At 45.4% G+C, this 24,166-nt stretch overlaps 1 protein-coding gene across 2 annotated transcripts in view; it reads left to right on the top strand.

Annotated features, from left to right (window-relative positions):
• The first annotated feature begins 7,391 nt into the window (after window positions 1–7,391).
• TSPAN7 (tetraspanin 7) overlaps window positions 7,392–24,166 on the top strand; it is a 103,254-nt gene continuing 86,479 nt past the window's right edge. For both annotated transcript variants that reach the window (XM_074603966.1, XM_074603975.1), the window contains exon 1: window positions 7,392–7,629. In XM_074603966.1, coding sequence (XP_074460067.1) covers window positions 7,549–7,629 — 81 coding nt within the window. In that variant the 5' untranslated portion in view covers window positions 7,392–7,548. The remainder of the gene's footprint in view (window positions 7,630–24,166) is intronic.

Raw genomic sequence — 24,166 nt, 5'->3', positions numbered from 1 at the left:
AGACCCTAGGAAGGGCAGGAGGGTGTGCTAGCGACCTGACAGGCAGGGCTCATTATGGCTGGTAAGATTGAGTCCCCAACTGTTTACTGCTCCTTCATTTAGAGGGACAGAGGTCCTCTCACACGGCTTAGGAAATTATCCTATGGTTGTGGAGAAAACAAGGCTGCTCACTGGAAGAACCTGAGAAGGACAAGCCAAGGGTGTCTCCAGGAAACAGTGCTGAGATTGTTCTTCCAGAAGGAAGGGGTGTGAGTGCAAAGCAAAAAATCCTCTGCAAGGGAAGAAGAGTTGCTCTCGTCCACCACTCTCAGCTCACCCAAGAAACAAGGAGTGTCTGAGTGAGCAGTTCACATCCGCGCCACTCCTCAGCATCACAGGGAAGGAGCCTGGACCTCTTAGCTGGAGCTAGATCTTTTGCATCCTCATGTACAGATACCTGTATGTAACACGCAACAGGCTGTCCTTAAAAATCAAGACCTCTGCCTAAACTGGCACTGATGTGGGCACAAGATATGGCCTAAGTATCAGTCTTGTTTCTTTGGTTGTTTTATGATTTGTTGTCATTATACTTTATCTGTAATGAATTGTTTTTTAAATGTTATTGTTTTATACAGCTTAATTTATTCACCAAAACATGCTGACTATTAAATTGTTGTCATTTTTTCTCTTTTTATCACGAGTATGCTGTTGTAAAATAAATGGCTACTTTAAAAATCAATACCCTTTTTTTCTGAAGGCATGAAAACGAGCCATGTTTTAGAGGAGAAGGAAACCTAGGCACCACATCAACAGAAAACACATTGGCTCAAAACTCCTGCAGTCTATCTCAAAGTTTCTTTCACTGTGTGCATGGTCTCATTTTGCCACCTTGAGCACGACTGTTTATCAAAGTGGGGTTGGGCTGACAGTGGCCTCTGTGACTCTCTTCACACTATCCCTTGTCCTCCTCTGTACTGTATAACAGCAGGGATTCCTCTGGGTCTCCCAGGGTTATCTTCTTTCATCCTCCCACTGGGAATCAGGTCCTGCCATTTGTACCCTGAAGCTGATGACAGAATTAGCAGGTCTCGCTGTATGGCGGCACAGCCTTCTGGTGTGTCATCCACCCCTCCCAGTTTTGTGTTATCCTACGCTGTTGTGTCACACTAATGTAAGTATCACTTTCCATTGCAGTAAAAGTTCCACAGCCTGACCTACTTTGGCAGCATCCATGCTGTCCATAGTCCATCAGCTGTCTCACACCTGAGGCTTCCCAATCCTTCTATCCATAAGCTGAGGACACTAAGGAGTTCCTGAAAATACTGCACAGTAAGCAGACAGTTCCACGTCAGTCAGGAGCCTGCACCTGTCACATAAGCGGATAGCTGCACCTGCATAACAGAAAAGCTGGAATTTGCTTTCTTGCCCCCACTTCCTACGTGAACACTCACAAACCTGCAATGACAAGAGGTAACTTCTGCCAGTGCTGGAGAACAGATCAGGATCCCCAGTTCTGCCTGCACTTGCTTCGGGGCAGACTTAAGAGAAATCTAGTGAAACAAATCATGGCACAGTCAAGAAAGGAAAAGGAGGAAAATGGAAACAGTATCAGACGCTGTGGTGTTCAAATGTTAAGATGCAGCTCCACCACACCTCTCGACAGAAGCAAAATACAGAAAATCATGGACAAGGGAGGCCTCGCTGATGCTTCTTAACCCCTCACATTGATCTTTCCAGGCGAATAAATGATCTAATTCCTCCCAAGGTAATTGTAAATTATCTACTGACCTTACGAAAATGTCCAGCTACTCCAGGGACACCAGGACAGAATCTGGTGCTGGTATTCAGGACTACAAAGAAAGAAAACAATTTAAAAAAGAGAAAACACAGAGTGTGACAAACCAATCTGAGTGACTTGGCAAATGTGCAGGGTTAACTGTCACTTTATTGCTGAAGATGAAGATTATAAAATTGTATGGCTGCATTTTTCTTGATGTGTGTCAAAACCTGTATCATGTGGAGATGTAACGATGCTTCTCCTGAAATAATATAGGTATGCCCTTTGTGTATTTTTCTGCTTATCTTTTCTCTTATCTTTTCCAAGTCCTCCACCCTTTCTCTGTAAATGCTGGTGATCTTTATTTATCCTGTTAGGGTAGTTATACTTAGTCACAAATGTATTTCTGTTCCACTCCCTTCAAAGAGGACACTTTGCATAGCTTTAGAGTAATCAGGCAAGTCATCACAAGCCACCAGAAGTGCCTGCCTAGAAAACAACTAGAAATTTCCCTCTTAAATGAAAGTATGTGCTGAGAAATAGGAAAAGTTATGAAAAGCATATTAGTATCGACATTACTCATACAAGCCAGGTATTACGTGCCTGCTCTGAGGGGAAATGGGACAAAGGGCGTCCCTCCACCTCACACTCCCTCCTGCCTCCACACATTTGCTTGGCTTTTGGGACAAAGCTGCTCAAGCTTTGGAAGTAAATCTGCAAAGAATCAAGAACTTTATTGTCCCTGTAGCAAGGAACAATCCAGGGGCAAAGGAACATCATGGCATGGCAGTCTTTCTTTATCATCTAATAATTATTATAAAACAGCGCTAAAACAAACATGTCAAGTGGATATACCTAGCTGCCATTTGGCTTCTGGGAGGACTGTGTGTAACCTTTACCTCAGTTTTGTAACGTCTGTACCAGTTTTGACCTTGTAACTGGTTAGTTTGTGTTGTTAGAGGTATAAGGAATGCAATGGACCGATGCAGGCTGTAGGTACTGCCAGCTGAGGCCAGCCGCTGGCAGGCAACATGGAGAGAGAAGGAATGAGAGAAAGAGGAAAAAAACCCCAAAAGCCTGATCTGCAGGGAGGCTGAAGCGAGTGTGGATGGTAAGCTTGAAGGCCCAGTAAAAGATAGGAGAGGCTGCATTCTCTACCTTCAGCAGCACCAGAGGGCATCCGGGGAAGGCCAGAGTGGGCATGAAGAGAAGAAAGCACCACATTTCATTACATGCGCTATAATTGCATAAGGGTGCGAAGCTGCATCACACTTGATACAATGGCTGTTTACATTTTTCCACCACTTTCCTCAGAAAGTTTCTACTTAACCACCAAATAACCAATGTCAGCTTCAGGTAAGAATGGCAGTCCTCGTTTTCACTTTCTGCAATGCGATGCTCTCCTGTTGTAGGATGAAGGAGCTCCGTCTAGATCAACGCGCTGCAAGTAGACTTGTTCAGAAAGAGGATATTCCCTGTGCATTACAAAGAAAAAGTAGTTCCTGGGCACCGACTGTCAGAAGAATCCCTGCAAACTGCTGGTGTTTTAAAGAAACATTTTTCAAATGACAGAGCTAGGCAAAAATGCCCTGTTTTGAATAACTACAAGAATGTTCTCTCTGTGGGGAGATGCGAAGAGCAATTACGTTCCCAACTTTGCAAACATGGATTACAGAACTGAAAATGTATTTTGCTTTAGAAAGACTTGCTTTATTTTTGTTCAAGAAATACTTGAAAATCTGCGCTCCCAAATCTGCAAAAATACGATAAAATAATTTTAAAAGTTAAATGTGTTTCCAATGCCCGCATGAAGGCTAGCAATTATTCCTTAATTCCATTTAAGCCTAAAATGTTTGATGGCTTGGTGCTCTTGTCATATTTTAATGGTATTTGCTGTAAACAGCAAATTTATGTCCAGCTCCGTTCAGACATTCTCATTTTTAATCCAAAATTTGCATCTACGTCCAATAAAGTATATGCTGCTTGACTGTACGTCAGAAAGTAACTCAGTGTTCCTCCAAAGACAGTCTCAGCAGGAGACTGTAAATTTGGATGGAGACAACATGGATTATCTGGTTCTCAGTTCTCAGGATATCATCCTCGTGAGAAGACCCACTGGCTGATGTCTCTTGCAAGAGCAGCTTGATCTTCCTCTAAGTCCTGTTGCTGTAACTCTGTCCCTGGAAGTGTGAAACAGAAGACACAACTGATAGTCCCAGGCAGCCTCTTTGGAGCACCGGTCATTTAGTCTGCACCGTTCCCTGCCAAGCAACAGAAGCCAATGTTTCAGAGGTGAGCACTTCTCTGGGTGCCTAAGGTCAAGCTGAGACACCTTAAGTGTCTCAAGGTAGGCACTACAAAGCGGAGTGACCTAAAATCACACACTATTGTCAACAAAATGTGAGCTGTCGCCTTTGTCAAAATCAGCATCTCCCAAGATAGCAATAAGTGCTTTCTGTTGGGTGGATATTTAAATTCTGGTTGATATTATATTTTATTTCACACTTTCTTAAAAACACCTGAAGTGGAGGGGAGGTACAACCGTAGCTACTGAAATAAATGGTCACTGTCCCCTGGCCTGTGACAGCAGCATTTATCTTTTCTACAGCCTATGTGTGAGGGGCAGGAAGATAAGTTTCTCCTGCTCTAGCTTACCTATTTGCTGTCAAAAATTTTACTGTAACTTTTGTACAGTGAATATTTATAACTGTTGTTAGTGTCAATATAATTTTTTGCAGTTACTGCACTTATTTACATTTTAATGGCCAAGTCAATAAAGATTTATGCACCTGTCATCTGAATTTTCCACAAAAGTGGTGAATGCTTCAAAAAACAGTATCTCCTGCAGAATACTCCCTCCAAGCATCCTTTAAATGCCTTCATTGTTTTGGGAAACAGTAGGCTCTCCATTAAAATAATCAACTTTTAAAGTCATAAGTCAAACCCAGCAAAATCTTGCATCAGTCTTCATGGCAAAACTTCTGTGTGTTACAAAAGCACTCGCTGGGGGACCGTTTTTTCTCTTTGTTTTTAAACACTGTGGTTTTAAACACTTGAATGGCGAAGTCTGGTTTATCACTTTGATATGCCTCAGCTGCACAGACTACATTGTTTTTGTAGCTTGAGGAGATATGCTGCTCATCATTGACCTTGTTTTGATTTTAATGCAGAAAAAGGTATAGTTTGGAGCACTGCTTTGGCAGGAGGTGTGGAGGTGCACCATTTGGGACGGGCATGTTGCACCTCAGCGTTCACTCCCAGGCAGGCATACTCTCCTCCAAAACGTGAAAGGAAAACCTGAAATCATTCCCTTCATGCCTGCCCGCAGGCTTCGTGCAGCGGTTCAGGCTACCGAGGAGCACGTGCACGCTCATTCTGGCCATGCTTTGCTTGAAGGCAGCCACACCACAAGCCTCTCTTATCCCCACCCAGGGAAAGCCGGCAAGACCCACACCGCTGCTCTGCTGCCAGGGCTCTGCAGGATCAGCCCCCTGTCCATTCCTAGACTAACACGGTTACTTCTCTTCTGTCCATCCCTCACTGGATTTTGCGGTGGGCTGGTAGCTGCGGGGACGATAAGGAGAAGCAGGCTCTCTTCAGAGCTCCGTTCTCTCTCCAGGGTCTGTTGCCACTCAAGGCCCATCCAGGCCTGGCAGAGACGAGCCAGGTCTGTTCCAGCTGAAGCTCAGGGTCTCAAAGACAGGCAGAAGAAGATGATCCGAGGGCTGGAGCACCTCTCTAATGAAAACAGGCTGAGAGAGTTGGGGTTGTTCACCCTGGAGAAGAGAAGGCTCCGGGGAGACCTTACAGCGGCCTTCCAGTACCTAAAAGGGGCCTACAGGAAAGCTGGGGAGGGACTTTTTACAAGGGCATGCAGTGATAGGACAAGGGGTAATGGCTTCAAACTGGAAGAGGGTAGATTTAGATTGGATATCAGGAAGAAATTCTTCACTATGAGGGTGGTGAGACACTGGAACAGGTTGTCCAGGGAAGCTGCGGAAGCCTCATCCCTGGAAGTGTTCAAGGCCAGGCTGGATGGGGCTTTGAGCAGCCTGGTCTAGTGGGAGGTGTCCCTGCCCAGGGCAGGGGGGTTGGAACTAGGTGATCTTTAAGGTCCCGTCCAATTCTATGATTCTATGATTCTGTAAGTACAAGGTTTCTGATCAGTTTAGGCTGAGGTTCAGTGTCCAGATTAGTTTTAGGATAGAGTTCAGATTTCAGGCTGAGGTGAAGCCAAGGTTAGGGACCACGCTCCAGCAGCAACCCAGCTTCATGACCTGCTCTTGTAAGGCAACATCCATAAATCCTTCTGTCTCAACCCAATCCCATGCAGTGGAGCTGCCCAATAGAGGGATGCCAGAGGTGCAGGGCTGGAGGAGCCCTGGCCCCTTAAATGGATCCACTGCGAGCTCGTGCTCTTGGATACAGCCCGGCTCACCCGTACTGTATGGCCGTAAGAAAAGCACCGTGAAACCTGTGGTACTTGCACTTCCTGTGGCACTTGCACTTCCTGTGGCCTCCAGATCCTTGCAGCTTGAATAGAACACAATTTTTTGTCATGACACTGAAAAGACAATTTTTTCCCATGCTGCCAATTCCCTGTCCAGCTCTGACTTTCCAGCCCCACCTCCCCAAGACCCCCGAGCCACCCAATTCATGCCTCCTGTCAGCATCTTCACAAGCAATGGTGGCTGACAGAGTGGGGGGGGGGACACAACGACTTTGCTTCGTCTTTCAAAATGTCAAGCTCTCCTCCAGCCCTCCCCCCGCCCCGAGATATTCCAGCCAACTTCACCCTGGAGGGACAGAGCCCATAGACCTTTGATCACAACTCCCCCTGGTAAATGAAGTTTCAGCAAGTCACACAACCCCAAAAGCCAACCGCATCCTGGGCTGCATCAAAAGCAGCGTGGCCAGCAGGTCGAGGGAGGTGATTCTCCCCTGCTACTCCACTCTGGTGAGACCCCACCTGGAGTACTGCATCCAGCTCTGGGGCCCCCAGCATAAGAAGGATGTGGACTGTTGGAGCAGGTCCAGAGGAGGGCCACAAAGATGATCCGGGGGCTGGAGCACCTCTCCTATGAAGACAGGCTGAGGGAGCTGGGGTTGTTCACCCTGGAGAAGAGAAGGCTCTGGGGAGACCTTATAGCAGCCTTCCAGTACCTGAAAGGGGCCTACAGGAAGGATGGGGAGGGACTCTTTACAAGGGAATGTAGCGATAGGACGAGGGGTAATGGCTTCAAACTGAAAGAGGGTAGATTTAGATTGTATATCAGGAAGAAATTCTTTCCTGTGAGGGTGGTGAGGCACTGGAACAGGTTGCCCAGAGAAGCTGTGGATGCCCCATCCCTGGAAGTGTTCAAGGCCAGGCTGGATGGGGCTTTGAGCAGCCTGGTCTAGTGGGAGGTGTCCCTGCCCATGGCAGGGGGGTTGGGACTAGATGGTCTTTAAGGTCCCTTCCAACCCGAACCATTCTATGGTTCTATGACTCTATGATTCTATGATTCTACACGTTGCTGAGAGGAGCGGACAGCGGCAGGGCCGGGGCCACCGGGCGGGTCGCCCCCAACTCCCCGCCGGCCCTCGCCGCGCCGCCCCCCCGAACCTCGGCGGCGCCCCGCGGGCAGCGCCCCCTGGCGGCGGGGCTGGCGGCGGCGGGGCGAGCCCGGCGCTGAGCTCACTTCCCTCCGCCTCCCCCCCGCCCGCCTCCCTCCCTCCCTCCTCCCTCTCTCCTCCCTCCCTCCTCCCTCCTCCTCCTCCCGCGCCCAGCCTGCAGCCGAGATCTCAGTATTATGGCATCGAGGAGAATGGAGACCAAACCCGTGATAACGTGTCTGAAAACCCTCCTCATCATCTACTCCTTCGTCTTCTGGGTGAGTGCGGCGGGGGGCGGCGCGGGGCGCGGACACCGACACACCGCCGGGCAGGGCCCCCCGGGCACCCCCGCGGCGGCCGCGGCCCCCACCTGCCCCGGGGCGGGCGGCGGGGCCGGTAAGGGCGGGAGGGGGGGGTGTGGGCTGCGCCGGGATGTCACCGATGTGCCGTGCGGGGACGTGGCTCCATTGATGCTGGGCTATATATGTGCATACACACACATATATATATCTACACACACATATATATATATGCACACACATATATATACGCACACACATATATATACGCACACGCATATATATACGCACACATATATATACGCACACATATATATGCACACACATATATACGCACACACGTATATACGCACACACGTATATATGCACGCACATATATAAAAATATATATGAACACAGATCTATAAAAATTAATTTTTTTGCCTCTTCTTGCGACAAGCAAATACCCCCGCGGGGGAAAGTTGCAGGGCTCTCCCCGGCTGCCGCGGTGGCCGCCCCCCTCCCCGCCGCCTCCCCGGCCGGTTGGACCGGGGGCGGGTGGGGGCAGATGCTGCGGGGCGGCCCCGCTGCCTGCCGCATCCCCGTCCCGCGACCCCCACCCCCCCCCCGCCCCTCCCCCTCCCGGTGCTCGTCTCGGCTCTTTACCTGGGCACAGCGGGTACGACCGACCGACCGACCGACCGACCGCCGCCGCCCGGTGTATACGCCGCGCTGCGTTTCGTAACCCGGCTCCGGCGCCCGTAAACCATTTTTATGACCCAGATACGTTAATTGAGTCGCAGTGATTGACTGAGGTGGTGGTGGGGGGGGAAGCCGGGGGGCTCGGGGTTTTCGCAGCGATCCTGGCCCCGTTACTCAGCAGATCCCCGGGCGTCGGCGGCGTATTTTGGCGGCTTTTTGGCGGATTAAAAGACCTTTTAATGGTAACACGGTGACAGCAGATGATAATGGCCCCGCTGTGGACTGTTAGAGACTGTAATCTGCACGTCATTGATACAATACACCGAAGCGAATTTGTCACTTCCTAGCAAGGGAAGCTGTTGCTGTATTACCGTTTTAAGAGCTCGATGCTGTGAAAAGTGTCTGTGAAACGGAGTAACTCAAATTTTCATCATTCTGCTTAAAAATACGTTCTACATAAAGAATTGCTTATTCATGGCAATGATGTTTTACATCTTTATAGTAAACATATGACTTTTCCTGCTTCGACTTTAACTTCATAGGTTGTTTTTTTTTTTTTTTAATCAAAATAAGCATAACCAAAAGTCATTTTGCTAATGTATACTTATGGCAGTACCTCTGCATTATTTACCCCTCCATACCCCCGCTTCTTTGAAACAATTTTGGTGGTAACCGCAGCAGATGTGTCTGATGACTGAAATGGACAGAAAGCCAGAATCATGTGCTATTTTTTTTGTTGGCAAATAGATCCTTCACGCTAGTCTCAAGGAGGTAGGTTGCTAAGTTTATACATTTGCCACAATTTACTGATTCGTCCTTTCCAGTGCCCTGTTCTCAACAGATCTGCAAGAACCCTCTCTTCATCCTGTGATTAATGAGCAACTGCAGGAGCTCTGGTGAATTCATTCTATCTTTTCAAATTACGTCTTTTTAAAAGTGACCGCTGTATCTGCTGCAGCCTGAATAAACAGAGGACTTAAATCGGCGTGCCCGTTGAGCTAGCACATTTCACGAACGCTAATCTCATTAAAAAAGAGAAAATTGTACATCGAGCCAAGCAGCTGGCTCAGGGCATTTGCGCTGTAGGCTGTCGTGATGCCAGGCCAGGTTGACAGCTGGGACCTCGTTGGGTAAATAACACAGCTGAGCTCTGGTGTGGGCTACAGCAATGCGTCTCTGCTGGTGGGACGCTCCAGTGCAAATTCTTTTCCTCTGAACTGTCTGTCAGGCTCCTGTGTGTCCCAGTCTTCTCCAAGGGCATGGCCCACTAATGTGGCTCTTCCAGTTACTTAACACCTGACAGCTGTCCGAGTGTGTTTGTCTGTTTGTCCTTTCCCTTGAGCCTGGAAAAGGAAGAAGAAAATAAACGGTTGGAGACGAGATCCTGCAATCATGAACAAATGAGAACGAATTTCTCTTCCATCATGCTTGCTGTTGCATCTGGTTTCCCGAGGCACCAACCTAGGGAAACCCAGGCAGATCTAAACGGGAGAAGACACCAGAGGGCTTGGTAAAGATCCAGAGTAGTTGACAGCAGACCCTAAGTCTTCATCAGTTGTTCTTCCTTTCAGCACAGAACAAAAACTAATTCGCATTTTTGGCCCCTTTCTGGGCTTTGAGTCAACCCATTTAGTGTAAATTGGAGCAAGGCTGCTCCTCTTGCCATGAGTAGAGCAGAAGCATGGTGTGCTCTGACTGTATCCTCATTTTCTTTTTACAGGCAAGTTTGAGAGCTGAGGGATGCGCAGGGTTGTCTCAACCCCCCTCCATTATTTCTGGGGTGCTCTTTGTACTCGCACAAGCTGCTGGCTCCAGAGTCAGCGTAACTCAAATTCAGTCCCTGTGAATTCTCAGAGATGAAAATATGGGAAGGATTCAATATCCGACAGCTTACCCACGGGTTTTTTGAGAGGTTGTAAGCTAATTTCTGAAGGAGAAAGCCCTGCGTTGCTTAGCTGCAGTTTTTTTTCTAGCTGTGGGGATGGACTTGTAGCATAAAACACTGAGGAAAGTGGTGTTGTGACAGGGAGGTATGTGGTGGAAACCCGTCGGATATCTGGCCAGGCGGTTATGGATTGTGATGTGAGGGGATGGGGAGAGAAGATGCTTCTTTGAATCCAGTGAGCTGTTTTGAAACATCCAGAAGGACTTCTCTGTGTTTACATTGTTTATAAAAGAAGCAAATGTATGTAGGCAGAACGTTCCTATCATGGGCTATTATTTGTCAGGGTTAAATATGAATTGCATTTGCATCAATGGGTAAGCTGTATGTAGATGAAGGCTTTTAGGACAAGCATTAAATGAGGCTCCACTGACTACATGGGAGCTGCAGGGCGGTAATGAAGAGACGTGTTTCGTTCAAATTTCGTACTGCATAGCTTGTTCCTTTCCAAATAGGTTTTATCTAATGATATTTGTTATTTTGATAGCTTCCTCTCCTCCCCCTCACCGTACTTCCCAACTTCTTTCTGTGAATATATCAACATGGTAAAAAAATTCCATAAACAGAGATAACAAGCTTTTTATGTGCTCATATGTATTGTTATTCATAGTACACATTAAATGCCTAGGGTTACCGCTTTTGGTCCTTAAGGGATGTAGTAATAAAAATTCAACAGCCGTTTTTTTCCTAATCAGAATTCTGTACTGAGTGCATCTGCTTTGGAACTAGTAGATTTTAAAAAAGCAGTAAAAGCACTGCTTGGCTGTTAGCTATTTTTATTTTTTTCCTTTTGGGTATCATAAACTGCTTGCTTAGAAATCCGAGATATAACCTGTCTTGTTTTTAAGGGAAGATGAATTTTGGATTAGAATTCAAAGTGAATTTTTTATAGGGGAGTGAAACCTTTAAGCACCCCTCAGTACTATATATTTATCTAGTTCTTAAGTGAACTTATGTTTTAAAATTTATGTATACTTAATATTTCGTTGTAGGCTTTGAAATATATTTTGTTATCAATTAACAGCCTGCCTCAATGTGTTTTGGGAGGGGGCTTTAAGGGTGCGTGCACTGGTCCTTAAAATTATGGGGCTGCAGCAAATGGGTTTCATCTTCCATGCAAAGCTTGTTGTTGCCCCAAAGAGGCACCATAGCAAAGTGATTAGCTTCCAATTTTAGGCCCTGTGAGACACTTGGCACTCAAATGAGTGCTTTATGTCTGCTGTCCTGCTGGTATGGGGGTTTCTTGCCATTAATTAATGTAATAAAAGCATATGAGTAGAATTTCCATTCAGATATTTTCCCAAGGTGCATCACAGGTCTGAAGAGCATCTTCTGACCAAGATCGATATTTTGGATACTAAACTAGGTTCTTAGAACTTCACTTGTCTTTTGCTATGTGATAATATCACAACTAAGATACCTATTTGCATAGTAGTCGTTTAGTTTTCCAAGTTTTTATCGCTTGGAAAATGGACCTGTGCAACCTGGTATGACCCCTCGGAGGTTAGCAGGTGTCAGGAGAACCGTAGACCGGAGTGTGGTGGGACAGGTGAGTGTCGCTTGGCTGCGAGGCTACAGCTGGAGCTGTGATTTTAAAAGAGCTTGAAATCACGTTTCCGTATAATTAATCTCCTTTTACTCACTTCCTCTGGTGGCTGCAGGAATGTGGTGTCACCGGCATGGAGGGCCCAGGTGGTCAAAAGATGGCTCCATGAAGGATGGGGGGCTCAGGGTCCTTCTGGCATGGTGCCATGGGGAGAGCCTGTGTTTGCCTGGGAGAAGCTGTCCCCCCATCTTCCCCTTCCCTCAGGCTTCCCCGAAAAGGAGGTGGGTGGGTGGTGGCTGTGGTATCGGGGCGGGCAGCTCCTGGTCCTCATGCCGCAACGGTACGGTGGAGGTGGCATTTGCCCACTGTTTCAGGAGCTCACAAAAAACGTTTTCTGGGAAATGCATGAGACAAAGAGCAAGCGCGATGGCCTGCTCTGTAACACAGATTTATGGCTGAACTGCTGACCCATCTTCAAATGCAGCCGTTCAAGCTGTGCATTATAATATGGAATTAAATTTGCGTGTCCCTTTGAGTTACTAGTGGCATTAGTCATCTTCATTATGAATGTCCATCTGGGTCACTGAAATTACTGGTCTTCGCCCCAGAACTTCTTTCCAGTGCTTCTGCATTGGTTTCTGCATGTATTTGGTCTTTTTAATATCTCTTACTTGCCATGCTTATGTTTTTTCTTTTCAATTTTGTTAATACCTGTTAGAAGGCAGTTTTAATGTAAACATTTTGAGAAATGTTTTAGCTTTCCCATGTGGCTTAGATTGCTCAATCTTTTGCTGATACTGTTGACTGCGAAGTCATCATTGCTATATTTTTGCAAAGACATTTTATTGTTTGTGCTTAAGTTACCTGAAATCCAGAAAAATTGCAGTCTCTAAAATGCACGATATCCCTGTCATGATGGACTTGAAGTGCCCCATTGTTTAGGCACAAACCTCGTGCAGCTGCCTCCTTAAGTCAGTTGTTTCGTGTTCTGTTTTCGTAATGACATACATGAAAGATTAAAGATAATGGTGTTTTCTTGTGAGCGTAGCCTAAGGTGAATTCTGTTGGCTAAATAAATAACTGAATTTTAAAAAAAAAAAAAAAAAAGCAGCTAGAAGGTGTTTAAAACCATAGCTCCAGAGTCAGCTTTTGAAGTTCCTTGTTGGGGTACCTGACTTGGCTTAGTTTTGCGGTGTTTTTTTGGTGGGATTTTTTGTTTTTATCACAGCTGTGGCCTAAAACCCCTTAATGAGAGTCCTAACGGAGGAGAGCCATGCCAGCATGACAAATCTGGTAAGTGCAAGTCACCAGAGAAGATAAAGCTGTGACTTCCACTTGGGCTCCATCGGGAATGCTGGGCTGCTCTCGCAGGTGTGTTGGGAGGAGATGTGGGGCAGTCCCCACCCTGGCGTCACCCATGGGTGGGATGGCACAGAGGGAGAGCTGCCGTGGGGCAGCGGTTGTGCTTTCAGACATCGCAAGGGGTCTCAGGCTGCTCTCCTCCAGGGCAGGGAATTGGTTTTATGAGTGTGGCTGGCTTGAGTATTTTGAGGACCTGGCAAGTCGGTGTAGTTTTTGCATTGCTGATGCCCATTTGCATTTTGAAAATCGTGCGTGGATGGTACAAATTAGCCTGGTACCCCTCATTTAAGGGAGTAATGGACTTTGCTGTTGGTTAAATGCTCCTTCTTTTCTTGCTGTTTGTGTAACTATGCTTACGTCTTGACAAGGTACCTGCTGCACCTTGACCTTGGAGTCTGTATCTGGAGCGTTCTCTAGTTTGGGGATGGTAACTTGGTCACGTTAACAGGTCAGTTTGGACTGGTGAAGAGGGATAGTGGGTGACTTGAAGTGTTTGAGTTATATTTGAGAAGACGTAGGATGCGTTCATAAACAAGCGGTGGCAGAAGTCCTTGCTCTTTCACGGGTGATGGGATAGGGCTGTGGTGGAGTAATGCTCTATGTGTAGTAAACACTTTGGCTGTTTAGGGTTCACTCCTGCTCTAAGCAACCTGTTGTGTGGCCTAAACAGTGTAAATACAAATTCTAGGGAAGGCTGCTGGGGAGGCCTTGTTAGCACTTTTCCATTGAGAAGGCAGTAGAGTCCTTTCTCTTGGATGCTGGTTCATACCAGCCTTGCTTGTCAAGGAAACGGAGGCAATTATTGTAGGTAAACCAAGGGAATTTAAAATGGATCCAAGAACCTGATTTTATCTCTGATTATGTGTCTATTTATCAATTCCCTGTGCTGTCAGGGAGGTAAATTAGGTTACCTAGTACCATTAGTTGTCTCCATCTCTGGATTTTTATCATTGTTTCTTCAGTTGTTGCAACTGTCCTACAAATTGTGGACAAATTGTGGGCAAATCCATGTGCCAATGAGTTAATAGATGAATATCTAGAAGCGCTCTTTGTGCATGTGAGCTTGCAGAAACATCTCCTTCAATCTCGCACGTGCCTTTTAAGTCCAATGGTACTTGTTACAGAGATGCTAGCTTTACAGTAGTACCGAGTCTGTTCTGCATCCACCAAATTTGCGGGTGAAAATCCTGTTGACCTCAGTGTCATGCAAACCTAGGTGACTGAATCTTTAGAATAAAATACAAGACTCCAGAGGTGACTATACGGAGCAGATGAGTTATTGTAAGGCCATTTTTATTTGCATAATGTTATTTCTTTAGGCTCATCACTATTAATTAGCATTTAATCATCTCTCAGAGATGATGAAATCCTTCACATTGGTAGAGCAGGCCTCTTTCCATCTCAGCTCTCTTTCACCAAGGTGGGCAGATGGCTGATACGTTCTGTCTTTGTAACAGTTCTGGGTTATGAGAGGGAAGCATTTTAATTTATCCTGTACTAAAGGGACTCTGAAGCATGGCACGCGCATGTCTTACTGGATTATCGTTATTTCATAGCTGAACCGGTTCTTTGAGCTCTGGGAGTAGGCTACAGGATTTTTAGGAGCTGTAGTGAAAGAATGGAAACGATGCTATTAATATTAATTTCCATGTAGTGTTTTGCAGGCTGTTTTCCAGATGTTCTTTTTTCATCTGTACGGTTCTGGGGACAGTGAGTGCTAAAACCCTTAACAGAAGCAAGCCGCCCCCTTCCCTCTCCGTTTCTCACCTTCCCCATCTCCATGAATCGCCATGCTGGGTTCAGCTGGTGGCTGGTCACTGTGTGGTACCCACGGTCACCCCTTCCCAGAGGCCAGGCTGGACGCACCACATGGCAGGAAGATTCCATGGAGCAGCCCAGGCTGGGCAGAAGGCTGAAATTGTGTCTTGTCGTCATTTCATTCTGCGAGTTATTTACTGTGAGCTTTGAGAAGAGGTCGGGTTTGGTTTGGGCTCTCTGTGGATCTGGATGGAGCAGGTTGAAATGTTCTTTTTTTTTTTTATGTTCAAGCAGGCTTTTTTAAGAGTATTTGGTAGGAGAATTTGATGGTGTGAATAATGAGGTGACGGGCTTATCTTCAGAAGTCTGTGGACCTTGCGAGCAGACCTAAGGAAAAGGTTGGCCTGCTTATGGGGTGCAGCAGAGAAAGAGGTGAGAAGAAGAGAGGCTGAAACCCTGTAAACACCAGAGGAAGAGGAGCACTTACATTTCCCTAAAACTGGGAAGTGAAGGAAGCCCCTGCTGTATGACCCTTATAACCACTCAGTGCCTTAGTACCTCTGAGTAGAAATGAGCAGCTCAGACCTGCTGATGCCACAAGATTGAAGCTACCAGTGAAGCTAGTGAGTTCTTCAGGGTCTTGTTCCTGACCGGGTTACAGATACTGCTTCAGAAAATACACGACATGCGAACAGAAAGTTGCGCTGAACGCCACCAGCAAAGTATATTTTCAACTAACCCCTAGCACACAAAAAATTATTCTTATTGCAAGGACCTAAGTACATTCCCTGCAACTGAAGCTTCAGCTAGACCGTGCTGATTTATTTCTTTGGTAAGTTTTAAAAACATTTATCATTTGGACAGAGTTTCGGATGGGTTGGCCTCCATCTGGCAGCAACTTTAAAGTGTTTAGAAATTTCCTTTCAGCATTTTTGGCAGCAGAATATGAAAAAGTGCTCATTTTGTATGCTTCTAAAAATAAATGGGAGCTATATCAAAACCTGAAATTTTCGATGGAGGTAGACCTTGCAGGGATGGAAACTGTCGGTGATTTGGGAAATCCTAAAAAAATGAAGTTCGCAAAGAAACAAGTATTTCCTGAATACGCCAGGTAACGTCAATGTTCTTTTTTGTAGTTGGACTTGAAACTTCGGCCAGTTTATGGCATGATGGGTTGTGTCGTGGCATGTGTTGAATCAGTCCAATTAGGCAGAACCAAGGCTTGCCCTTTTGAAGTTCTATAAAGTGTGTTGGCTTCAAAGTCATGTCTGGGGCTTGGGGCCCAACCAGAGTTGAAAGTCTGGAGCAGAGATGGAGAACCTGGGGTCTGCAGGCCCGTGTAGTCTGCAGGGATCTATGCCTTGATTGGGATTTTTGTCCATGTTAGAAGAATGCAAAGGTGCATGACAGTGTGCAGCTTGCCTGGGGCTGTCCAAATGCTCTACTCTGACCTCACCAAAGAAAATGTGAAGGACATTGTGTACAGTTTATGGAAACACATGCACATCAATTCCAAAAGCTGTTTGAGATGGAGGATTGCTGCACGTGTCCTATGGTGAAGGGGAGAGGGGAAGATTCCATTATTTCTGTCGTGTTCCCTAATAGTCTCCTAGCCAAAGCATTTTCAGTACAACTTGCTGTTGCCACCACTGCATCAAAAGACAATCAAAACACCAGATATCTGTCAGAGAAGTTGTGGCTTTTATTCTTGCAAGAATAGGTTAAGATGAGAGAGAGGACACTTTCCAGGTATGTATTAACTGAAGAAAAGATGGAAACTCAATCCTCCTATATATGGTTCACTTCAATAGTACTTAACATCTAAGTGGCTCTAATTAGGCTTGGAATGATAACATAATTAAGTGCGTGTCACTTCTGTTTCCCTTTGAAAACAAAGAGGAAACAAAAATGCAGATAGGTCCATACCGCGATGCTCTCCCTGGTGGCTGCATCTCATCGCTGGAATCATTTTTACTGGTGCAGCTGCCCTGGGCTGGATGTAGGGCTTACTGCCCTGATCGCAGACAGAGTGTGATTCAATTTACCTGTAAAATAATGTCTTATAGGAAACCAGCAGCTGATGTTATTGCATGTTTAGAGACTTTTTTTTTAACTTGCTCTTGGTTTACAGGTCACTGATACTGTGTTAGAGCTGCTTTTTTGTATAGCTGCGTCTTTGAGTTAGTTGAAGCAGACCCAGTTTGCAGTTGTTGGCTAATGTTGAGATCAGTTTGTGTGTTATCTGGGACTGAGTTTCTCTTTCCAGTATACTTCAGGAAAAACTGCTGAGTTAAATTATGTAGGTCAAATAACCTAGAGGCTTAAATTGATCTCTCTTGTCCCAGAACAACTTATAGACCATCTGTGCGTCACCTGCAAGCTTTAGGGGTTTTTTCTCATGCGAGTGCAGTTTAACAACTCCTGAAGGGAGAACCAGGACCTCAAGACGTCGAGGCTCTAGCTGTCAGGAGTATTTCAGTATTATTTTCTGGAACATACAAGCCAAGCCCAAGCGTATTCCTTGCTGCCTGTTCTCATAAAACAGTGGATGATGCGAAGGGATGGGATCAGGATTTACTTCGGAAGGTCAAACCTTTCAAAAAGAAAAAAAATGTAGCTCATGGGGATGGCATTGAGGATTTGTTTTTGTCATGGCAGGTGAGACCGGGGCCACATACAGCCTTTCTAGGAGGTGCCAAGGTCTTGCTGTGTTTGCTGAGTATAAGCAGGATCTTTGTGCAGCTTTCAGAGTGTTTGTGCAAAACTGGCAGGATGGTGCAAAAGTTGTCTTTGCCCGTGGCCTTGTCAGCAAATACTTTCTTCAGGAAAAATAACTCCATTTTAAATCTTTCCCCATTAGGTCTCCCTACTTCAAAGTGATGCTTTTGCTGAGCATCCTTCCAGCGTGGAAAGGGCAGCTCAGCCCCCTCCATCCCCCTGCGTGGTGCTGAGCTCACCCACCTTGGCCGTGTTTACCTCGGCACGCTCACCAGAGAGCCGTGCAAGACAGGACCACTGGTCCTTGCCTCATCCCAGACGATCCCTGCCACAGCTGGGGTCTGCCCCAGAGAGGCCAGAGCTGGGGTGTGGGGTGGGCTGTCCCGCTCTGCTCACTGGCCTGTGGGATTAGAGGCTGCAGGAGATGTGCTGGACCAAGCAAGCTGGTAATAAACTAGAGTATTTCATCCAGCAATTGCGTTATTTTCAACTGAAACCAGCAGCAAAAATAAAACCTCCCACTTCTAGAAGTTTTGTGTTTTGTAAGCAACAGCTAGTTGCTTTCTGGAAGGAAAGACGGTTGTACTTAAAATAGGTACATCTGTGGGAGAGAGAATTTTCAGCTAGTGAAATTGTTCAAAACGATATGGAAAAGTTGGCTCAGTTTCTGTGAGCTGGCATGATACGCAATGTAATGCTTCTGCAAGTATTACAAGTTCTGCAAGTATATACCCGAGAAACGGGCGCTCTTTAGCACAAAACAAACCCGGTCCCTGTCGTTTGGAAACCTGATCATGCTGCACCATAGCTATTTTTTAACAGAAGTATCAGATTTACAGTGTTCCCTCCCCCCTCGCTGGCTGACCTCAGATTGCCAGGGGAGCAGACAGGATTAATCCCTGTACCCTGAAGAACAGCCAGTATTAAAGCAAGGAGCTGGGCTGTTTCCTAGAGCAGTGCAATCCCCAAATAAGCAAGAATATAACCGAGCCACAACCACTTAGTTGATTTATTCTTTTAATTTCATGAAGTGCTTGGCTTTGCAGTTTCATGCCAGGTGTTAAGACCAAAATGACTTCCTATTTTTTACAGCACCATCAAATATGTAAAATATGTAAGATAGCAGACCTTTAAATCTGAAGAGTATCAGTAAGAATTTCATGCTAAGTCTTTGCTCTTAGGCAATCAATCAAGCTATTAATGATACAAAAATAAGTGCCACCTCATCAGTGAGAAACAGACAGTTAACCAGTTTTTTCTTCTAGTACCGTTCACCAGCCGATCAGTTGTGCACCCAAGCCCGAGTCTGTGTGGCAGTAATATTTGCCTTCTGAAAGCGTATTTGCTCTATATCATATGTTAGTGCAATACTGGTAAGCAAAAGGGTATGATATAAAAAGACATTTTAAGAAGAATTAAATCGGCTGGGGTTGATGAGTACGTGTGGGTGGACAGAGCTTTGTCCACATGAAATGTATAAAATGTCTTGCAAAAGTCGTCTTGCTCTGTTTAAAATCAGTGGGAACCATGTATGTCCAGACTGTCTTATGCAGTCAAATGATTATTTTTCAAACTTGCCTGTGCTTAATATTCAGGTTTGGTGAAACAGAACGTTATTCTGGCTTGGATACTACAGAATTCCCATAGAGTTGGCATCGGGAGGGTTTATCACTCATTCTTCTGATGGATATCTCAGCAGGATAAACCTTTTTTCCCTTCCTCTGTCAAGACAGAAGACTTAAGTTCTGTCTCCTGTCTCTAGACTGGCTTTGGTTGCCCTTTGATCTTGCAGTAAATGTCATTTCACAGGAAGACGTGCGCTCCTCCAGCATGGCGGTTCCACTAAAGCTTAGACGGCCCCAAAAGAGGTAGAACTGCGTTTAAAATTTTGCAGCTTCTACAAAAACGAAGCGTAAACTAAAGAACATGAGTTCTTTAGTTTAGACTCGCTCTGTAGATGTGTTGATGAGAGAGCGTACTGCAACATCACACGTGAGTCAGCTGGTGGATGAATAAATGCTGAGTGTTATGGCTGGCATCAGAGGGCATGGCAGAGCGCACGTTGTTTGGATTAAATTCAGAAAAAAAATGGAGCCTGGCTGCTCCCTGTGTGTTGATACGGTGGGGGTTTTTACAACATTGATAGTGGTGTATTACGTTTCCTATGTTCTTCAAATACTGCTGTTCTTAAGAAGCATTGTGTAATTATTTAGGAGAAAACCAAATCTTCGAATTTATTTTCCAGTGGTAGTCCTTAAAAGATAACAGAATAGCTGGCATGCCCCTTTTATAGACGGAGACACTGATGCAAGTCAAGCAATATCTCTAAGGAACAGTTTGGTCAAATTTGGCACAGCTGTGAATCAGTTATTTTAAGTCCCTGACTGTAATAATTATTACAATGTAGCACTCACTTTGACATCTTATTTCAATTGCAGGAATAGCAAGCGGAAATAGAAATTGCATTTTACCTGCTCTTAAAGTAGCTTGTAAAGTATGGTAATATTTCTGAACAGTCTAATGAATGCTGCTTGTGGAAAGAGATTATTGGGTAGAGCAGCTAGCTGTATCTGAACTATGAAATTGGCAGACCGTGATGCTTCTTTATTCTGAAGTTGCATACACAATGCACTGGAAAAAGCATTTCAGGTTGCCCAATACCTTGGGAGAGGGAGCAGAGCCGCTAGAGCCTGACAGCAGGCCCCCAGGTGGGTGGGCTTCCACACCTGGGAACGATCCAGGCAACTTTCCTGACTTCAGAGATCAGGCAAGCCCTTTTGTGGGGGAAAAAAAAATACAAATTCCCATCATGCAGGGCATAGAGAGGATAGTTTTCCTTCAAGGAGAATAAGTGCACATTTCTGTAGATGGATATCCACCACTATCTTGGGAGATCATTTGTCTGGGGAGCAAGCATGTTGACACGGTTAGCCAAAAGGAAGGAAATTTGGTGTGCCTGCTTAAGAATGTCCTCATCCTCTTTGTGCTAAGTGTCAGCAGTCTGTTATCTCCATGGTATGTACCAAGTGTGGCAGGCAGGATCAAGTTTAAATGTTGACCTCCAGAACAAGCTAGTTTGCTTACTTTTACCCTGCTGTGGACATGAGGATATGGAGAAGGATTTTGCTAACATGGAGCTCTGCTTAAAGACCATTGTGCAGAATTTTGTGATTTGTGGATTCTTACACATTTTCTGAGCGAGATTGTCAAGCACTCCAAGGAATTAGACTGACTTCTTCACTAAAGAAGGATTTCTGTCTAATTTATTCGTGCCGTGGATGCTATGACAGCTGCAGAGACTTATTAGCAGTTTTCTTTCTTTGCTAAATTTTAATCAGACAGCTACAAAGTACAGTCCACATGGGGATGGCAGCTCTCAGGAGTCTGCTTTAGTGCAGGACAAGTGCACTAACACCTACGGGCGCTGAGGCTGAGTTGTTCAGGGAAGGACAGAGGGGGCTTACCAGGCTTCCACATAAGGCTAGAACAGGTTGAGGATCAGGGTTTCAGGTGATTTTTTGCATGGAGGAAGCATTTAGTTCAGGGTTACTTCAAGAAGAAGGGAGTTTGTTCATGCTGAGAGCCTGTTCTGTAGCCCGTACTGTAGGTCTGTGCTTTCTCCCACATCCCCAGTGAGGCCCTTCTGGCAGAAGTTAATGCTGGCTGCCCTTGGTTTGGTGTCAGACTGAAATTAAGGTTTTTCACTGGCCATAGATTAAGGTGTATTTTGTTGTTTGTTGGGTGTAGGCGGGGACGGCTCATGGAAAGAAGTGACCGTGTATCCTAGCTGGCATCTTGAAGCTGAGTGGGTTTGGGTGAATGTCAGGCTGGTTTTCTTCTGCTGGTCCCCTTACAGTTTTATCCTAATGTCTCTTGTAAGGGCTATTGCTCAGCTGGTCAGGCTGAGAGCAGAGAAGAATAGTTTAGAGCAGTCACTGTTTTGTTTTTATCCTCTTGTATGGTCTGGTGAACAAGAGTGGAAAGGGTTCAGCAAGGACTTGGCAAAAGGTCATTAATTTCTCTGTCACTCCTGGACCTTGCTACCTAAAAAGAGAATTTTTCAGGTAAGCTACAGCATGATTTCTGTTTCCCGTTTCTCCTTCTCCATAAGTGGTATCATGTAGAGACAGAGGCTGGCCCATGGCTTAGTTCATGCACTGGTATCTTTTATCACCTTATTTGGTGCAGTTTAAATTACACTTTTTCAATGGTAAATTATGAGTTGCTTAGGAAAGACTTCTTAATGCCATCTTTGCTGGCAGTTTATTTCATTCTTTTCATATAAGTAGTACCAATCTAATATCTAGTGGGGCTGCGTACTAAGCAGTAACAGATGGCCCATGCTAGCTAGGACAGGAAGGATCATGGGGGTAGGAGCCAGTGTTATCTAGATATGTGTTTTGGATATCAACATGAATGTTACCCAGGAGGGAGCACAGCTGGCACTGGAATTGTGGAAATCTGATTTTTGGTATTCTTTATTCCAAGTCTTGGCATCCTTGAAAATTAACGTATGTGGTTCATGTTGGGCTATATCAATAATATTGAAATTATACCCCTTCTTGGATAAAATCGCTGTGTTTGCTGGTTTTCTCTTTTTTTTTTTTTTTTTTTTTTTTTGCTTATCCTGTAATCAAAAGTACTGTGGGAGAAAGTATACAGAACAGAGCAGCCAGTTCCATAATCACACAGAATCACAGAATGGTTTGGGTTGGAAGGCACCTTAAAGACCATCTAGTTCCAACACCCCTGCCGTGGGCAGGGACACCTCCCACTAGACCAAGCTGCTCAAAGCCCCATCCAGCCTGGCCTTGAATGTAATATTGCTTCCATGTACGCTGTGCCACAGGATGGCCTTAAAATGTAGTAACTAAGGCAAAGCTGAAGGAGGAAAAACTGAATTAGTCATAGACATTTTGGACCAGTTTTCCCCCTGCTAGCCTTGCTCCTGCACTAAAATGCTTTGGTACCACGATGGGCAAAAGGCTGGAGAGGAGAGGGGGATGTGTCAGAAAGTGTCTGCCTTGCAGAGCTCCCCTTCTGGAGCTGTCTCTTCTGAACACTGGGCAGGCAGCATCCTCCACGCTCCGGCTTGGTTTTCATCTGTAGTAATAGGCGCATGTCTAAGGGGGCAGGGAAGAAAAGTGGATGAAGAAAGCTGTGATCTTAAACACAGTCTGTGGTGGTAAATCTTTGATTCTGCCAAGGTGGCTAAGGCTGAGCCGCAACCACTGAAATTACAGCTTGCTTTATGTACTCTATTATGTTGGGTGTTCATAAAGGTACCAGCAGGCAAAGGCCAGGAGATCCCAGAGGTCGCCTTGTGATTGTGATTTGGTAGATCAGGCCTTTTGTAGAGCTCTTACAGTGTATATTGGTGTCTGTTTCCTCTTGACACTAAGAAACCACATTTCTGGGAGGCAGGAGAGTGTCCTTTTTCACATTAATAAAAATGTCAGAAACTTCTTACTGAAAAATTCTGTCAGACATGGGAAAAATCTTCACTTCATGGGGTTTTTCTTTTTGTGGTGGTGTTGTCCTAGGAGCTTCCCATGTAAATCCAGTTTAGAAGACAACATTTCATTCGGTTCTCCTTTTCCTTCCTCCTGGATGGACAGAGGCTAAGCAGTCCTTGCTTCATGTAAGGTAACTAGAGCATGTGTCAGCCATGGGAGATGTAGTGCTCTGACTTATTTTCTGTACAGTAGGATGATAACCCGTAGTAGATGAAACACATTAGAAGTGCCCAAAGAATGATGCTGAAGATGACCTAAGGTGATCCTGTCAGGCTGAGACCTTATCCTTGGGCATAGCTGAGCAAGTGGAAAACACTTCTCAGCCTGTCCTGTCTCACAACTTGGCTTATGAAAGTTGTGTTTTCCTAGTGCTGCATCACTGCGATGACAGTAGTTTCTGCTGTCTTGACGTCTGTCTTTTGAACATAATCAGGAAAGGCTGGCAATGTGTTATGAAAAGACCCATGAGGACTGTCTCTGAATTGCCCTGGGAGAGAGGAGGAGACCAAGTAAGGCAGTGAAAACTCCTCCTCTCTCCTTGCCCCATGTACACACACTTGCTTGAGTCTATGGCAAAGCCAAATTCTGCCTGGGCTCACTTAGAAGCTTTTCTGGTCATTCAAAAAATAGAGAGATACACATGATACATCTGGAGCCTCTTGCCAAATTAAAACAAGAGTTCTTATTTTGGAAACTGACTTACCTCCATTTGAGGCGTCTTTTGCCTCATTTGGTATTCAAGTAATCTCAAAGGCAATTAAAGTCTTTGGGCCATTCTGTGTTTGTGAACTCATTTTCTTCCATAGAAGGTCATTTTCCTGGAGGCATTCACTTCAGCTTATGGAAATTAATATCTTGCAGGACTTTAGTGACCATATTGGTTTCTGCTGAGTTTTCAAGGAAGGGCCACGATACTTCAGAATTTTCTCTTCCAGGTGGTTACAAGATTCCACCACGAAGATTTCGCATTCTGTCAGCTTTCTTCCCAAACCT

The sequence above is a fragment of the Larus michahellis genome, chromosome 1 (assembly GCF_964199755.1).
Source record: "Larus michahellis chromosome 1, bLarMic1.1, whole genome shotgun sequence".
Taxonomy (NCBI): Eukaryota; Metazoa; Chordata; class Aves; order Charadriiformes; family Laridae; genus Larus; species Larus michahellis.
Note: the sequence above shows the minus strand (reverse complement) of the source record. Positions and strands in the feature narration are given on the sequence as shown.